This window comes from Gracilinanus agilis, chromosome 3, assembly GCF_016433145.1.
Source record: "Gracilinanus agilis isolate LMUSP501 chromosome 3, AgileGrace, whole genome shotgun sequence".
Classification (NCBI taxonomy): domain Eukaryota; kingdom Metazoa; phylum Chordata; class Mammalia; order Didelphimorphia; family Didelphidae; genus Gracilinanus; species Gracilinanus agilis.
Window position 1 is genome coordinate 628,477,701 of NC_058132.1, and position 15,940 is coordinate 628,493,640.

The window sequence follows — 15,940 nt, forward strand, 5'->3', positions numbered from 1 at the left end:
CCCATTTGATAAATGGTCTAAGACAGTGATGGGCAAACTTTTTAAAGAGGGGGGCAAGGGAAAGGAAATGCTCCTCTGTCAGTCTGTTTGTAAGGCAACTCTTTAGAAGTTTCATTGTATTGTATCCTAACTCATTGTATTCATCAGATTAGGAATAATGTTGCAAAGCCTGATAGAACATTTCAGGGGGCCACATCTGGCCTAAGGATATGAACAGGCAGTTTTCAAATGAAGAAATCAAAGCCATCTCTAGTTATATGAAAAAATGTTCTAAAGCACAATTGATTAGAGAAGTACAGATTAAGAACTCTGAGGTACCTACCACTTTATAGCTATCAGATCAACTGATAGGACAGAAGAGGAAACTGATAAATGTTGGAGGGGGTGTGACGAAATTGGGACACCAATACATTGTTGATAGAGTTGTAAATTGATCCAACTATTCTAGAGATTTGGAATTTGGAATTTTGACAATAGGGTCATAAAACTGCATACCCTTTCATTCAGCAGTAGCACTACTAGGTCTGGATCCAAAAGAGGTATTTAAAAAAAAAAAGGAAAGAACACATTTCTACAAAAATGTTTATAGCAACTCCTTTTGGAGTATCCATCAATTGGGAATGGCTAAAAAATTGTGGTATATGATTTGTAATGAATACTTCTTTGCTATAAGAAATGATGAGGGGGGCAGCTGGGTAGCTCAGTGGATGGAGAGTCAGGCCTAGAGACAGGAGGTCCTAGGTTCAAATCCGGCCTCAGACACTTCCCAGCTGCGTGACCCTGGGCAAGTCACTTGACCCTCATTGCCCACCCTTACCACTCTTCTGCCTAGGAACCAATACACAGAAGTTAAGGGTTTAAAAAAAAATTAAAAAAAAAAAAAAAAGAAATGATGATCAGGATGATTTCAGAAAAACCCCTATATGAACTTATGCAAAGTGAAGTGAGCAGAATCAGGAGAACTTGTACACAATAATAGCAATATAATAATATAATAATAGTATGACAGCCAGCTCTGAATGGCTTAGCTATTCTCAGTAATACATTAACTTAAGACAATTCCAAAGACCTCATGTTGGGAAATGCTATCCACCTCCAGAGAAAGAATTGCTGGAATTTGAATGCATATTGTTTTTTACTCTGTTTTCTTTATGGTTTTTGTTTGGTTTATAAGAGTTTTCTTTCACAGCATAACCAATATGGAAATAAGTTTTACATGATCAAATATGTATGATCTAAATCAAATTGCTTACCATTTCAAGAAGAGGGAGGGAGAGAATGCAGAACTCAAAATTTTAGAAAACAAATGTTAAAAATTATTACATGCATTTGAAAAAAATAAAATATTAAAAGCTGCTTAGAATTGGTTGGGATTCAGTCATTTCCATCACATCCAACTCTTCATGACCTCATTTGGGGTTTTTATGGCAAAGGATACTAGAGTGGTTTGCCATTTCCTTCTGCTCATTTTAGAGATGAGGAACTGAAGCAAGAGGGATAAGTGACTTCCCCAGGGTCTCACAACTAAGTGTCTAAGGCCAAATTTAAACTCACCTATTTTCGAGTCCAGGCTGGACTCTTTATCCACTGCTATACCTAATTTTCCTAAGAAGGGACTGCTAAGGAAGAACTATTCTAAAACTTTCATTTTTCAGCTGAGGAAACTAAGATATAATGAGATTGAGTAACTAACCTGAGAGCATATAGTTAGATAAAAGTCCCTGTTGGGATTGCCACAATCATTCAGCTCTTATTCTATTACTCGTTCATTCTTTTTTTTTTTTTTAAACCCTTAACTTCTGTGTATTGACTTATAGGTGGAAGAGTGGTAAGGGTAGGCAATGGGGGTAAAGTGACTTGCCCAGGGTCACACAGCTGGGAAGTGTCTGAGGCCAGATTTGAACCTAGGACCTCCTGTCTCTAGGCCTGGCTCTCAATCCACTGAGCTACCCAGCTGCCCCCTCGTTCATTCTTTATGCCACTGGGCCTTCCTCCTCATAAATTCTCATCTCTTCTCAAAAACCAACACAAAGAGAACTTCAAAACCAGAAGGAACATTCCATTTTTACATTAGGTTGTCTATTTTCTATGACAAAGACCTGTGTTATTAATACTTATAGCTTTGGCTGTCTCTGTGTCTGCCTCTTTTCTAGGTCTATGTATTTCTTAGACTTCATGGGGCTACACTTTTGGTTAACACATATATCTTCCATCTTGCATTTTCTGTGTGAAGAAGGAGAAGATACGTACTCTCACTTGTTTTCCTACTTGTCTAATGAAGCTCATTTTGCCAGTAATTGGTTCATTGACAGCTAGAAAAAATGGAAAAGGGGGATTGGAAAGATAAAATACAATCATTTCCTTGATTGAATGTAAATGTTCTGTGCAAATTGTAAGAGCAAGGAGTATTTCTTAAATCAACAAGTAATGGTTAGTGGCCTTTGTGGGAAAATGAGAATGGTATGAAGCATTCTTTTCTTGGCTGATGCCTGTAATATGGGCTCCAGGTATCCCAAGTTCCATCCTAAAGCACATTTTCTTTCTTTTCTTTTTTTTTATTTTAAAAATATTTTCCCATGTTTATAGTTTCATATTGTCTTCTTCTTCTCTTCCCCTCTCCACTCCCCACCCCCCTGCATTGAGAAGCAATTTCACTGGGTTATACATGTCTTATCACCCACAACCCATTTCCATATTATTCATTTTTGTAATGATCTTTTAAAATCAAAACCCCAAATCTTATAAATCACATGTTTTTCTTCTGCATTTCTACTCCCACAGTTCTTTCTCTAGATGTGGATATCCTTTCTCATAAGTCCCTCAAGATTTTCCTGAATCCTTGCATTGCTATTAGTAGCAAAGTCTATTACATTTGATCATCTCACAGTGTTTCAGTTACTGTGTATAATGTTCTCCTCGTTCAGCTCATTTCACTCTGCATCAGTTTGTATAGGTCCTTCCAGTTTTTATAGAAATCAAGCAATTCACCATTCCTTATAGCACAATAGTATTCCATCACCATCATATACCACAATTTGTTCAGCCATTCCTCAGTCAAGGGACATCCCCACATTTTTCAATTTCTTGCCATCAAAAAAGCACTTCTATAAATATTTTTTGTACAAACAGGTCTATCTGCATTTTTAAAAATCTCTTTGGGGTACAAACCTAGCAGTAGTATTACTGGATCAAAGGACATGCAGTCTTTTAAAGCTCTCTGGGCATAATTCCAAATTGCCTTCCAGAATGTTTGGATTAATTCACAATTCCATCAGCAATGCATTAGTGTCTCAATTTTGCCACGTCCCCTCTAACATTTCTTATTTTCCTTTTCTGTCATATTCACTAATCTACTAGATATAAGGTGTTACCTCAGAATTGTTTTTGATTTGCATTTCTCTAATCAGGAGGGATTTAGAACTTTTTTTCTTATGATTATTGAGTTTTGATTTCTTCATCTGAAAAATGCCTATTCATATCCCTTGACCATGTGTCAACTGGGAAATGGCCTAATTTGTAAATTTGACTTAGTTCTTTATATAGTTGAGAAATTAGACCTTTGTCAGAGAAATTTGTTATAAAATTTTTTTTCCCAGTTTGTTGCTTCCCTTCTAATTTTGGTTGCATTTCTTTTGTTTGTACAAAATCTTTTTAGTATTACAATCAAAATTATTCATTTTAACATCTTGTAGTGTTCTCTATCTCTTGCTTGGTCTTAAATCCTTCCCTTCCCCAAGTATACTATTCTATGTTCACCTAATTTATTTATAATATCACATTTTATATTTAAGTCATATACCCATTACAAACTTAACTTGGTATAGGGTGTGAGATAATGACCTAAATCTGATTTTTGCCATACTGTTTTCCAATTTTCCTTGCAATTTTTGTCAGATAGTAATTTTTTATCCCCAAAGCTGGGATCTTTGGTTTTATCAAATACTAGATTGCTGAGTCTGTTCCACCCTTCTTTCTCTTAACCAGTACCAGATTAGTGCTTTAAAGTACATTTTCCATTGAAGTTATATTATAACTGATGGTGAAGCTTCCACATTAGTCTTTTAGGTTGTTATGATTTAAATATGCTTTGGTAGGCTAGTGTGGAATCCACTTATAACAGTGCTTTGTACATTGATTAAATATTTGTTGAATGAATGAAACATACTTTGTAAATCACTTTTTGGAAAGTTGTTATTTGTAAGTTAGGATCTTTCCTGTATTTTATTTTTGTATCCAAGCAATGTTTAGGCTTGGAATTTAGAACCAGGATTCTATAGGATGTTAAAATTTTAGTGCCCTGTTCTTGACAGGTTCAGTGATGGACAGTAGTGTATATCTCAAAATGTTGGGATAATGATTATAATCACACTGTTTATGACATAAGACACTGAAAGCTTATTCATAATTTTATTGAGTCATTTTGGAGCTAACCGAATTCAATGTTTAGAGTGTTGGACCTGGAGTCAGGAAGACCTGAGTTCAAATCCAGCCTTAGACATTAGTTGTATGACACCTGGGAAAATCACTTAACCTCTGTTTGCCTTAATCCTCTGGAGAAAGAAATGGCAAACTACTCCAGTTTCTTTACCAAGAAAACCCTATGGGGGCAGCTGGGTAGCTCAGTGGAGTGAGAGTCAGGCCTAGAGACAGGAGGTCCTAGGTTCAAACCCGGCCTCAGACACTTCCCAGCTGTGTGACCCTGGGCAAGTCACTTGACCCCTATTGCCCACCCTTACCAATCTTCCACCTATGAGACAATACACCGAAGTACAAGGGTTAAAAAAAAAAAGAAAAAGAAAACCCTATAATGACTGAATGGCAACAGCCAACATAAAACTTTTAAGTACAGGATTTGTCTGGTCTGACACTTTGACAAAAAAGTAGTAGGGTAAATAAAGAATGTCAGAAATTTTGAATTTTTGAATAGCAAATGTCAGAATTTTGAATTTTTCCTGTATCTTAATTGCTAGAAAATATAAAAAGAATATAAAAACAGGTATTTTCATTCTGCTCCTTATTATATGTATATATGCATATTAAAGATCATTTATTTTTCTAAGGCATGGGCTCACTAATACTTGTTGGGGTGATGAGACAAGTTGACTACTTTCTCAGGAATGAATGATGAAATTCTTTGTATTTCTTGCAAATTTATTTATTAATGCATAAAGTCTCACTTGTTACATAAGCTTCCAGTTATTTTCCTTATGTTTAGTTAAGTTCACTTCCACAAACATTAAAAAGAGTAACTCTTTGTAAGAGCCAGGAATCCTGGAGATAATAGACAAAAATATAGTTCTCAGGGGCAGTGAGGTAGCATAGTCAATAGAGCACTAGGTCTGAAGTTGGGAGGTCCTGGGTTCAAATTTCATCCCAGACATTACTTAGCTGTGTGAGCTTAAACTTAATTGTTATTGTCTAGCCCTTGCTGCTCTTATCCCTTGGAATGGATACTAAGACCAAAGGGAAAGGTTTAAAAAGAAAGTAAAATAACTATTATCTGCTGCTATTCTTCCATTCTACTGGATGATAAGCCAAGAATCAACAAGCATTCATTAAAGGCCTTGGGGATACAAATGCAAGGAAATAATTTCTGCCCAGAATATAAGCCCAATATTCTACCAAAGAAAACATATCCACATCTGTGTTTATGTGTAGTTGGTACCAAGTGATACTCAGGAGGCTTCTTGTAGAAGCTTGTCCTTGAACTGAACCTTGAAGGCTTCTGAAAGTTCTGAGAGGTGCAGGTAAGGAGGGAAGTCAACTCATACATATGATAAAATAATTTCTGGAGAGAGAGACATCTGTGATTTCTGGGGGTGGGAGGGAAGAGTCAGGAAGGGTTTCATAAAGGGTGTGCCACCTGAAGTGAACCTTGAAGGAGCTAAGAATTCTGATGGATGAGGTAAGGAGAGATCTCAAGACAGTCTTGGGAAACAGCCTGTGCAAGCCTTGAGACTTAGGCGCTGGAGAATGCCTAGTTTAGGTGGCTGTATGATCCTGGGCAGTCACTAAGCCCATTTTCTGTGCCTCAGATTCCTCATTTGTAAAATGGGGGTAATACTCAACCTCCCCAGGGTTGTTGTGAGCACAAAATGAGGTGATATTTATCAAACATTTTCTAAACCTTGAAGCATTACATAAATGCTAACTATTATACTAATTCTTCTAGAACCAAGACCTTAGGGGAGTGGGAAGCTAATAAGAACTTAGCATTGAGCAGTAATATCTGTTTTTGCTAGAAAAATATGTAATTTTTGGTCTTTCATCTGTAGCATAACTCCACATTTCCCATGTAGTGCATTGTCTTTTTTACACTGAATAGGAAGGTGGGGGTGTGAATTGTGAATAAGCATTCAAAAATGTTTTAGCATGGAGATACAAATGAGTTTTTGTTTCATCTCCTGACCTAAGGTGACCTGACACAGGGTTTTCCAAAGGGCAGGAGGAAATGAAGTGTTTTTATGTAGATATAAAATGCATTTACTAGTCAAGAGAGAGACTAGACACACACTCTTAAACAAAATATTCTAATCTATTGTACTGATGCGTGTTAAGGAGTAAAAAAATCAGTTTTAAAAAAATATTATTTCATTTATTTTCTTTCAGGAAAAGTTGCCATCAAAAAAGAAGCCTTGTGCACCCACACTGGCAAGGAAACATGGTTTTCACTTCAACCTGTTGATTCCAATTCTGAGGTTCAGGTAAACATTAAAATTTAAATTTTTGAGATGATTACATACAAAAAAAGTGAGAAAAACAACTGATTAGTATAGGTAGTGGAGACTACCTTATGAACTGTTAGTGTATTTTTAAATAACTTTTTCTTGGTATCTTTTGTTTTTACATTGCCTAAATTTCCCCTTGTATCCTTTGAGTTCCCTGCTTCCCCTAGAACTATCCCTTCTAACAAAAGCTTTACTTTTTAAAAAGGAGGAAGAGGGGAAAAAAACACAGTGAAATTGATCAGTTTATTTAAAAAGTTTGCCAATATGTGATATGTTCCATGCCCATGGCCATTTTAGTTTTTAATACTGACACAAAGGACAGTCTCTTATATCACATATATCACATGGGATTTTAGGAGTTAGCAGAGACCAAGTCAGAGGCATGGTGGGTTGAGATGACTTTGTGTCTTCTTTCTCTTCTGAGCTTGAGTGAGAACACAACATTGCCCCTTCAGCTTGGGTCCCTAGGTTATAAGATACAGATTTTCTCACTATATTTTACGTTTTTTGTGGGCCATTTCCCTTTTTTGATTCTTCATTTAATTTCTTTGAACCTCATTTTCTTGAGTATAAAATGAGGGAATTGGAATTGATGGATACCTTCCAGCTCTAAATCTAGATTTTGTTGAGTCTGTTTGAGGCTCAATAGAGTAAGTGTTAAAATTAATGGTTTGGCTTAAATATATGAAAATTCTAAATCTTTTACTTATAAAAGAGGTGGAAAGAGTGAAAGCAGAGGAATACAAAAGGATAGAGAAGACATTAACTTATCTTATCTAAATATTGTTCCAGTGCTTGGCTCAGCCAGGACTTGTTAAACCTTCAACTGGAATTAAACTCTCTCCAGAAAACCGGAAGGGAAAGCCAGCTATTCCCTCATCCAAGTTCCCTCCAAGAAGGCAAGTCAATGACTTGAGCTCAAAGGGACTCCTGAGGCCGACTTTCTTCTTTGAGCAGACCTTCTTCTTGAAGCCAACTTCTTTCTTAGAGTCAACTCTCTTCTTGGAGTCCACTCCCTAGCTTCAGAAATTCAGGGCCTTTTATAGTGGTTTCTTGTCTCCTCCCCTCTTCACAGAGACCAATCATAGCTTCCAAATAGTCTAGCACTGCCCAGGGGCCAGTGTTTGTGGGAACCAGTTCACACCTTCTGGAGAGGTGAATACTCATTGAAAGGGTTCATAGTTTCTGAGGGTGTGAGCTCTTAAAAGAATTCACCAGTTTCTGACTGTTTTGAGTAAGAAAAAAGGGTGGAGCTCTCCAAGTATCTTGCTGGCTTCTCACCTAGCACTAAGTAGGGTGTGAATTCACTAAGTGGTTTGCCAGCTCTTCCACCTAGTTCAAGCTTATACTTAAGTTAGTGTTAACCAAAGTGTTAGCTCCAACTAGGCAAAGAGAATTAAGGATTCCCTTTCACAAGTGTGAACTCAAAGAGAACCAAGAATTCCCTTTTATAGTAGATAAGTGTAGCTACTGCCTAAGGGTGGAGAGTGAAATCAAAAAAAGAATGTTTATAGAACCTAACTGGAAGAATAATAGTATCCTTACTATAAAGAAGAGAAGTGAGTTTCAGGGGAAAGAATGAGTTTGGTTTTGAACATGTTGAGTTTAAGATGTCTTATTGGTAACAAAGCTACTATGTTTGATAAGCATTTGTTGATTAGTTGTTTCAACCTTGTCCAACTCTTCATGGCTCATTTGGAGTTTCCTTGACAACACCATGGAGTAGTTTTCCATTTCCTTCTCTAGCTCATTTTTCAGATGAGAAAAATAGAGGCAAACAGGGTTGAGTGACTTGTGCAGGGCCACACAACTAGTGAGTGTCTGAGACCAGATTTGAACTCAGGAAGAGCAGTCTTCCTGAAATAAGGCCTAAAAACTATCTATTCAGGCACCAAGCTGACTCCATTTTTTGTGCATGACTTTAAAAATATGTAGCAATTAGTTTCTGACTTAACTTTCTTTAGACAGCTCTCCATTTTTTCTCTTTGGAATTATTTATGTTTGTATCATAAAAACATTTTTCTTGAAAGCTTTCTATTCCTTGTTGAATTGTAGCCCTCAGATTTTGCTTATTCTTTCCCACTGCACTCTTTTAAATCTGTTCTTTCCAAATCTGGGGTTTATCTCAAAATTATGCTAAGTTTTCCCCACTTAGCTATATTAAGATTATACGGTCACTTCCTCCCAAGGTTCCCGTCATTTCTCCTTCAGCAACCAGTTCCTCCTTGTAGGTCACCATCAGGTCCAGAATTAGCAGTTCCTCTCATTGCTTCCTCCACCTTTTCAAGAATGAAATTGTCTTCAAGTCAGTAATGTATCAGCTGTATCAGCTACTCTGCTTAAAGCAGAAGAATGCTTGGCAGACAGCCATCTGGTTAGTTTAATCTCCTGATATTTTTATTATGCCTTTGTACCCTTCTTGTGATCTGTTCCCAGAATGGATTATCTTTTCCTCTTTTTGGCCTGTCTATAACATACTGCCATTACATTTCTCATTCCATTCAAGTGCTCTTTACCATCTTGGCCCATTTTGGTTTGGATTTTCTCATAGGAGGCTGCCTTCTTGAAATGATATGTTGCTTCAAATCGAATAAATCCAATAGTAGTTATTAAGCCCCTATGTGACAGGATGTATACTGAGCAGAAAGGGGTACAATCAATAGAAAGAAAGATATTTGCCCTCAAGAAACGTTTACTCTAATGGGAGGAAGCAACACATCAAAGGAAGCAGGAAAGTGAGCGTGGAGGGTGGGAATAGATGAGTGGACACCACAGTATATCTTGTTCCATGGAGTTGAAACCAGGCAGGGCAGCACATAGAAAGTGAAATGAGCTGAGAGTCCAGTTTCTGCCTTTTAGAGACGTCATCATCCTTATAGGCTCTGACACACCCAAGCATAGTGATATCCTTTTTTCCTTACTCTTACTCATCCCACATAGCCAGTCATTTGCAAGGTGTTGTCAGTTTTATCTCTCAGATCTCTGGCATCTGTTTCCTTCTCTCATAGCTTCTACTCTAGTTCAGACACTCAGTAGCTCTGATCTGAATTGTCTAGTCCTATAAACATTCATTAAGCACCTACTTTAAGACTAAGAGTTGAGGTTACAATCAATAAAAATATAGTTCCTGCCTTCAAGGAATGCGTAGTCTAAAGGGAGAGACAATACATAAAAGGAGTCAGGAAAGTGGAAGTAGAGGTGAGGATAAGGCATTGGACACCAGAGAGTTTCTTGTTCCATGGAGTTGAAACTTGCAGGGCAACAGATGGAAAGTGGAATGAACTAAGAGACTTTTTTTGCCTTGTATAAAGGAAGACATTGGGATATTCTGTCCTCTAGCCCTCCAACCAGACGATATAGGAGGCTGAGGGAGATGGTGTCCATCAGAGCCACAGTTAGCTCATGGTGGTGAGTTTAGAAGTGATGAGCTTATCCTGAGAAGGGCATCTTGTTCCATGAGGTTGAAATCTTTTGTCTAAGATGTGCCCTTCTGTTATATTCTAATCATGAATCATCTCATCCCTCATATCTCTATGAATGTTGGGGGCAGTTAGGTGGCTCAATGGATTGAGAGCAAGGCCTAGAGACTGAAAGTCCTGGGTTCAAACCTAGTTCTTAAGTGTGTGACCCTGGGCAAATCATTCAACCCCCTTTGCTCAGCCCTTACCATTCTTCTGCCTTGTGAAACAATACATAGTATTGATTATAAGATGGAAGGTAAGGGTTAAAAAAAAAATCTCTGATATCTATTTTGTTAAGATTTTTATTTTATTCTTCTTACTCATTCACTATGTATGTATAATATTATTTACCCCTTTTCCTACATATTGGCTCCTGTGATTTGCTAAACCTCTCCAAACTCTTATTCTTTTCCCTGTGTCTTAGTTGTGATGAAGTGTGGTATCTCTTAGCACAAGTAGAAGAGTTTTTTTTTCCCTTTTCTCTCCATTTTTTATTTAAAGCAAGTCACACCTGGTAGGTATACCCTTTCCAGCCTTTTTTTTTTTTAAATTTTTTTTTTTTATTTTAAACCCTTAACTTCTGTGTGTATTGACTTATAGGTGGAAGATTGGTAAGGGTAGGCAATGGGGGTCAAGTGACTTGCCCAGGGTCACACAGCTGAGAAGTGTCTGAGGCCAGATTTGAACCCAGGACCTCCTGTCTCTAGGCCTGGCTCTCAATCCACTGAGCTACCCAGCTGCCCCCCTTTCCAGCATTTTAAAAGATATTTTCTTCCCTAGCTAAGGGCTCACTATTTCTGTATATTAATCCCCATGTTTTTTGCTAAGTTTTGTTTCTGTCCATACATAGGAGTTCATTGGTTTGTGGCATTCCCGTTGAGGAAACTCTTTGTTTCTCTGGAAATAAGCTATTGTTCTTCACTTCATAGTCTTAGAGGTTTGGCTGGGGATAGTGAGAGTTGGTGATTTGTCCCAGGTCACATGACCAGGATGTGTTTGCTACAGGACTTATAGCAGGTCTTTCTGATGAAGGCTCACATTCTTTCCTCCCCCCCCCCCCCCCCCCAATTACATGTAAGTACAATTTTTAATAGTTTGTTTCTTTTAGAAAAAAATTTAGGCTTAAGAAGGTTTTTTTTTTTAATTAAAATTATATGGGTTAACATTTTATTTATTTTTAGAAAAATTTTCCATGGTTACATGATTCATGTTTTTACTTTCCCCTTCATACCCCCCCCCCGGCCAATGCACATTTCCACTGGTTTTAACATGTGTCATCAATCAGGACTTATTTACATATTGTTGATAGTTGCATTGGTGTGGTTGTTTCGAGTCTACATCCCCAATCATGTCCGCATCAAGGGTTAACATTTTAAATAACAGCAGCCTGCATAAAATACTCTTATCTCTAAGATCCAAGAAGTTCTAGAAGGATACTAGACTTGAAATTGAAACATAATTTTTCACTGGGGAGTTGGCTCTTGAAAGCAGTAAAGAAATATTTCAGAAATAGCATTTGTCCACTGAGTTTAGGTCATCTTCTAAGCTGCAGTCTAGGCCTTACTATTGATTCTCTTTCCCTTTTTTCCTTTGATGCTATTGCTAGGTCTTCTCTTCCTCAAAAGAAAACCATATTCCACATTGCATATAAGTATAGTCAAACAAAATAAAATGACAGCTTTACCTTGTTCAAAAGTTTGTCTCATTCATCTTGAGTCCATTCCCTTTCTTTGAGAAAGTTTTATCATCAGTCCTCTGCAGTCCTTGTTGGTCATTGCATTGATCAGAGTTATTGAGACTTTCATTATTATTTCTCTTGAATATGTTGACAGGAAAGTGAAATAGACCCTGCTTTCTGGGACCTTTTGTTCAGAAACTCTTGAAGCATTTGAACAATAAGGCTGATATTCTAAACAAGAAAGAAGCAGCCTCTAATTTGAGCTTTAAAATTGAAAGAAATGGATTAATATCTAAATCAGAAGCTAATGTAAGCCTTGATACAATCCCTATATTGCAACAGCTGAAGTTCTGCTCTCCCTCTCTTCCCCCTCCCAATTCCTGGCTCTCCCATAAATTAACTTCTTTCCTTGTAGATGAAGAATAAGTTGTATAAACTTGCATATTTTTCTTAAAGCTAAGCCTCCATCTAGGTGCTAAGACCCCACTCATAACAATTCCAGAGATACTTTGCCTCATCCTTTTGTAAATAACATCTTTAATCACCTCTTTTCAAAACTGGCAATCTCTGATCTTAATTCTGTTTGGGCAATATTGAATGAATTATTTTTAAAAGGCAGATTTCCTTTGTTGTCATTATATCCTCTTTAGCAGTGATTCCCAAAGTGGGCACCACCGTCCCCTGGTGGGTGCTGCAGCGATTTGGGGGGGGTGGTCGGTGATGGCCACAGGTGCATTTATCTTTCCTATTAATTGCTATTAAAATTTAAAAAATAATAATTTCCAGAGGGCTAAGTAATATTTTTTTCTGGAAAGGGGGCAGTAGGCCAGAAAAGTTTGGGGACCACTGCTAGCTATCATTTATTTCTTTTCCTTTGCCTTTTTGCCCCTATTTCCTTGCTACCTCTGTTGTCATGTCATCTCCACCATTATTATGAAACCACTTTCCTTCAGATCATCAATGGCCTTTAAAATCAATCTTTTTCTCATTTTTTGTCATTTTTTGTCACTTCTCAACAGCATTTGAAATTATTGATTGCCATTTCCTTCTTGTAGCTTTCTTCCCTTGATTTCTCTGACATTATTTGAAGTCTCCTCTTCTGATTCCATTGATTCTCATTTGTGGATTCTCTTTCTCTTCCTGTGTTCAGCAGTTACTTTTCCTCACAATTAACAGTTAAGCATGCTCTCTCCTCACTTTTTTCACCCCCATATTTCTCAAAGAGCAGAGTGGTCTAATTTTGAAGTCCTAATTTATGTTTAATAAAGGGGTCTGTGTGGGATATTCAATAGCCTTAGATTTGGGTATCCTTTAAGACTAAATCCTTGGCCCTCTCTTTTTTTTATACTCTTATTTCTTTGAGAAACTATCCTTTTGGCAATAGCTATCATTTCTATGCATATTACTCTCACTTGAATTTAACATATTTGCTTCCCACTTCTTACCAAGTTTCCAGGCCAATATTTTCAACTGTCTATAGAACATTTTCACTTGAAAATCCCATCATGTCCCTTCCCTTCTTGCTTCCCTTTTATCCCTCTAAGGTAGGTCTACCAGCAGGGTCACTATTTTCTTCTTGCCTTTACTTTTTGACTGATTTATCCCCATGGAGGATGATCATATTTAATGGTAGTCTATGTCTTAATTTTATTTTGCTTATAGAATAACTCCTTCTCAAAATATACTATTTTATTGACCATAAAGTAGAACTTATCAATGAAATATCTTTCTCACCTGAGAGGCATGAGAGAACACTATAAATTGGAATTAATAGTAAAAGTAATTTTAAAGCCTAATTTTATATCTTTAAAAAAATAAAACTACTTTCCCAGCTCATGATTCATATTTTTTTGTTGTTTTTTTAAACCTTACCTTCTGTCTTGTATTCAATACTCTGTATTGGCTCCAAGGCAGAAGAGCGGTAAGGGCTAGGCAATGGGAATCAAGTGGCTTGCCTTCTTGAAGGTCTACCAGCTAGGATGTGTCTGAGGCCAGATTTGAAAGTCACACAGCTAGGATGTGTCTGAGGCCAGATTTGAACCTAGGGCCTCCCATCTCTAGCTTTCTAGCTCTCAATCCACTGAGCCACCCAGCTGCCCCCTCATGATTCATGTTTATATTTAATTTTAATGAAACAAGAGGTCAGAATACTGTGCAATTTCTTAATTTTACATTATTTCATTTTCTTCTCCAAATTGAAAGGTGTATATTTATGCTTTAAAAAGAAACACTTCTCCATTCCTACAAAATAAGTTAATTATTCTGCTGTAGTTAAAGAGGGACTTTTAAAAAAACCCTTTCTTTCCATCTTGGAATCAAATCAGCACTATGTATTTTACTACAAAAAGAGCAGTAAGGGCTAGGCAATGGGGGTTAAGTAGACTTGTCCAGGGTTACATAGCTAGGAAGTATCTGAGGTGACCTTTGAGCTCAGGACCTCTTATCTCCAGGCCTGGCTCTCAATCTACTGAGCTATCAAGCTGCCTTCCTAGAGAGGCACTTTTTAAACAGGGAAAGCCTCTTCAGCATAATAGCAGTGTGGTTTTTTTGTTGTTGTTTTTTGTTTTTTTTTTCCAAATCAACCAAATGGTTTAAAAAATTCAGAATTAATAAGTGAAGAGCATTTTCCATTAACTGTCAGGACATCTCTATGTATCAGATAATTCAGAAGCTAGAGATTGTTTCAGCAAGCCCTAATTAAATAACAAGTGTTTTTGTAAACCTTACTATTGTATGTATGTGAGTTGTTTGTTTTTATTGTTTAGCATCCATGGCATACTATATATTTTGGCAGACTAAAGTGAGCAGAAAATACCAGCTTTGGAGTATGTGTAAGTTGATTTTGATTTTGAGAATCTGTTTTGAAGCCATATAATATGCTAAGGAAGGATTCTCTATGGCTAACAAGGTTCTCTAGATGCTGCTATTTGTAGAGGATGTCATGCTGGTCATGTCAAGCCCCAGAACACTGCCCAGTCTCCTAGAGGAGATACACAGTCACTCAAAAGAGTTTGTCCTAACCTTCCATACTAGAAGAAGGGAGAAGAAACAAATCAATGAGGAATGCCTTTCAGCTGCCCAGGCTTGTCACTGAGATGTCATCCCCAGCTCCTGTCACACCCTACTCCACCCCACCCTGTGTCCAATCAGGTGTTGAGTCCTGTGGTTTCTGGCATCATTAATACTTCCTGGATGCCCCTCTCCCCTTGGAGGCTGCCACCCCCTGCCTGGACCATTCCAGCAGTGGGCTGACAGGTCTACTTGCCTTGGGTTTCTCCCCACTCCAGTCCATCTTCTGCTGAGTTCTCTTCCTAAAATGAAGTTCTGATCATATCACTTCCCTATTCAAAAAACTTGGGGAGTTCCCTATTACCTCCAGGATCAAATACTGAATCTTTTGTTTGGCTTTGAAAGCCCTTCATCCTGGCTCCTCCCTCCCTCCCAGCCTTCTTATCTTTCAACCCACTTGAGGGTCTAAGACACTGACAGTCCTGCTGATCTTCTTAGGAGACAGCCATCTCTCAACCCTGCATTCTCATGGATTTTTCCCTCACCAGCCCCCACCAATGCCTGGAATTCTCACCCTTCTGGCTGCCTGCTGGTCTCAGCTAAAGGTATGCCTTTTGCATGGAAACTTTCCATCTCTCCTTACCTTAACCTGAGCACTTTCTCTCTGAGACTACCCCCAGCAGATCTTGTCTGGACCTGGTTGTTGGCTGCTGGCTTCCCGTAAGCCTGAGAGCTCACTGAGAGCAAGGAACGGATTTTATAGTGTTGGGGCTTTGGTGGGGTTGTCCTTTTTTTTGGATTCCCACTGGCTGGCATAGTGCCTGGCTGTGAGTGCTTAATAAAAGAGAGTTGACCAACTTGTCTCTTGTCCAGATTATGACATGAAAGTAGATAGAACATCACTAGAGTATATGTGTGTGGGGGAATGCATACGTGTGTGCATATGTGCACATACACATGTGATAGAGATGCACAGGCACATGAAGCAAACCTTTCGATAAACATCTGTTTGACCCAGCCATCGTTTGCTTCTTTTTCAGTGAAATGTGGCTTGTATTTGTGTC

The 15,940-nt window shown here is 37.9% G+C and overlaps 1 protein-coding gene across 3 annotated transcripts in view; it reads left to right on the top strand.

Moving 5' to 3' along the window:
• RASA2 (RAS p21 protein activator 2) overlaps positions 1-15,940 on the top strand; it is a 130,745-nt gene that overhangs the window by 12,546 nt on the left and 102,259 nt on the right. For all 3 annotated transcript variants that reach the window (XM_044670828.1, XM_044670827.1, XM_044670829.1), the window contains exon 3: positions 6,610-6,704. In XM_044670828.1, coding sequence (XP_044526763.1) covers positions 6,610-6,704 — 95 coding nt within the window. The remainder of the gene's footprint in view (positions 1-6,609; positions 6,705-15,940) is intronic.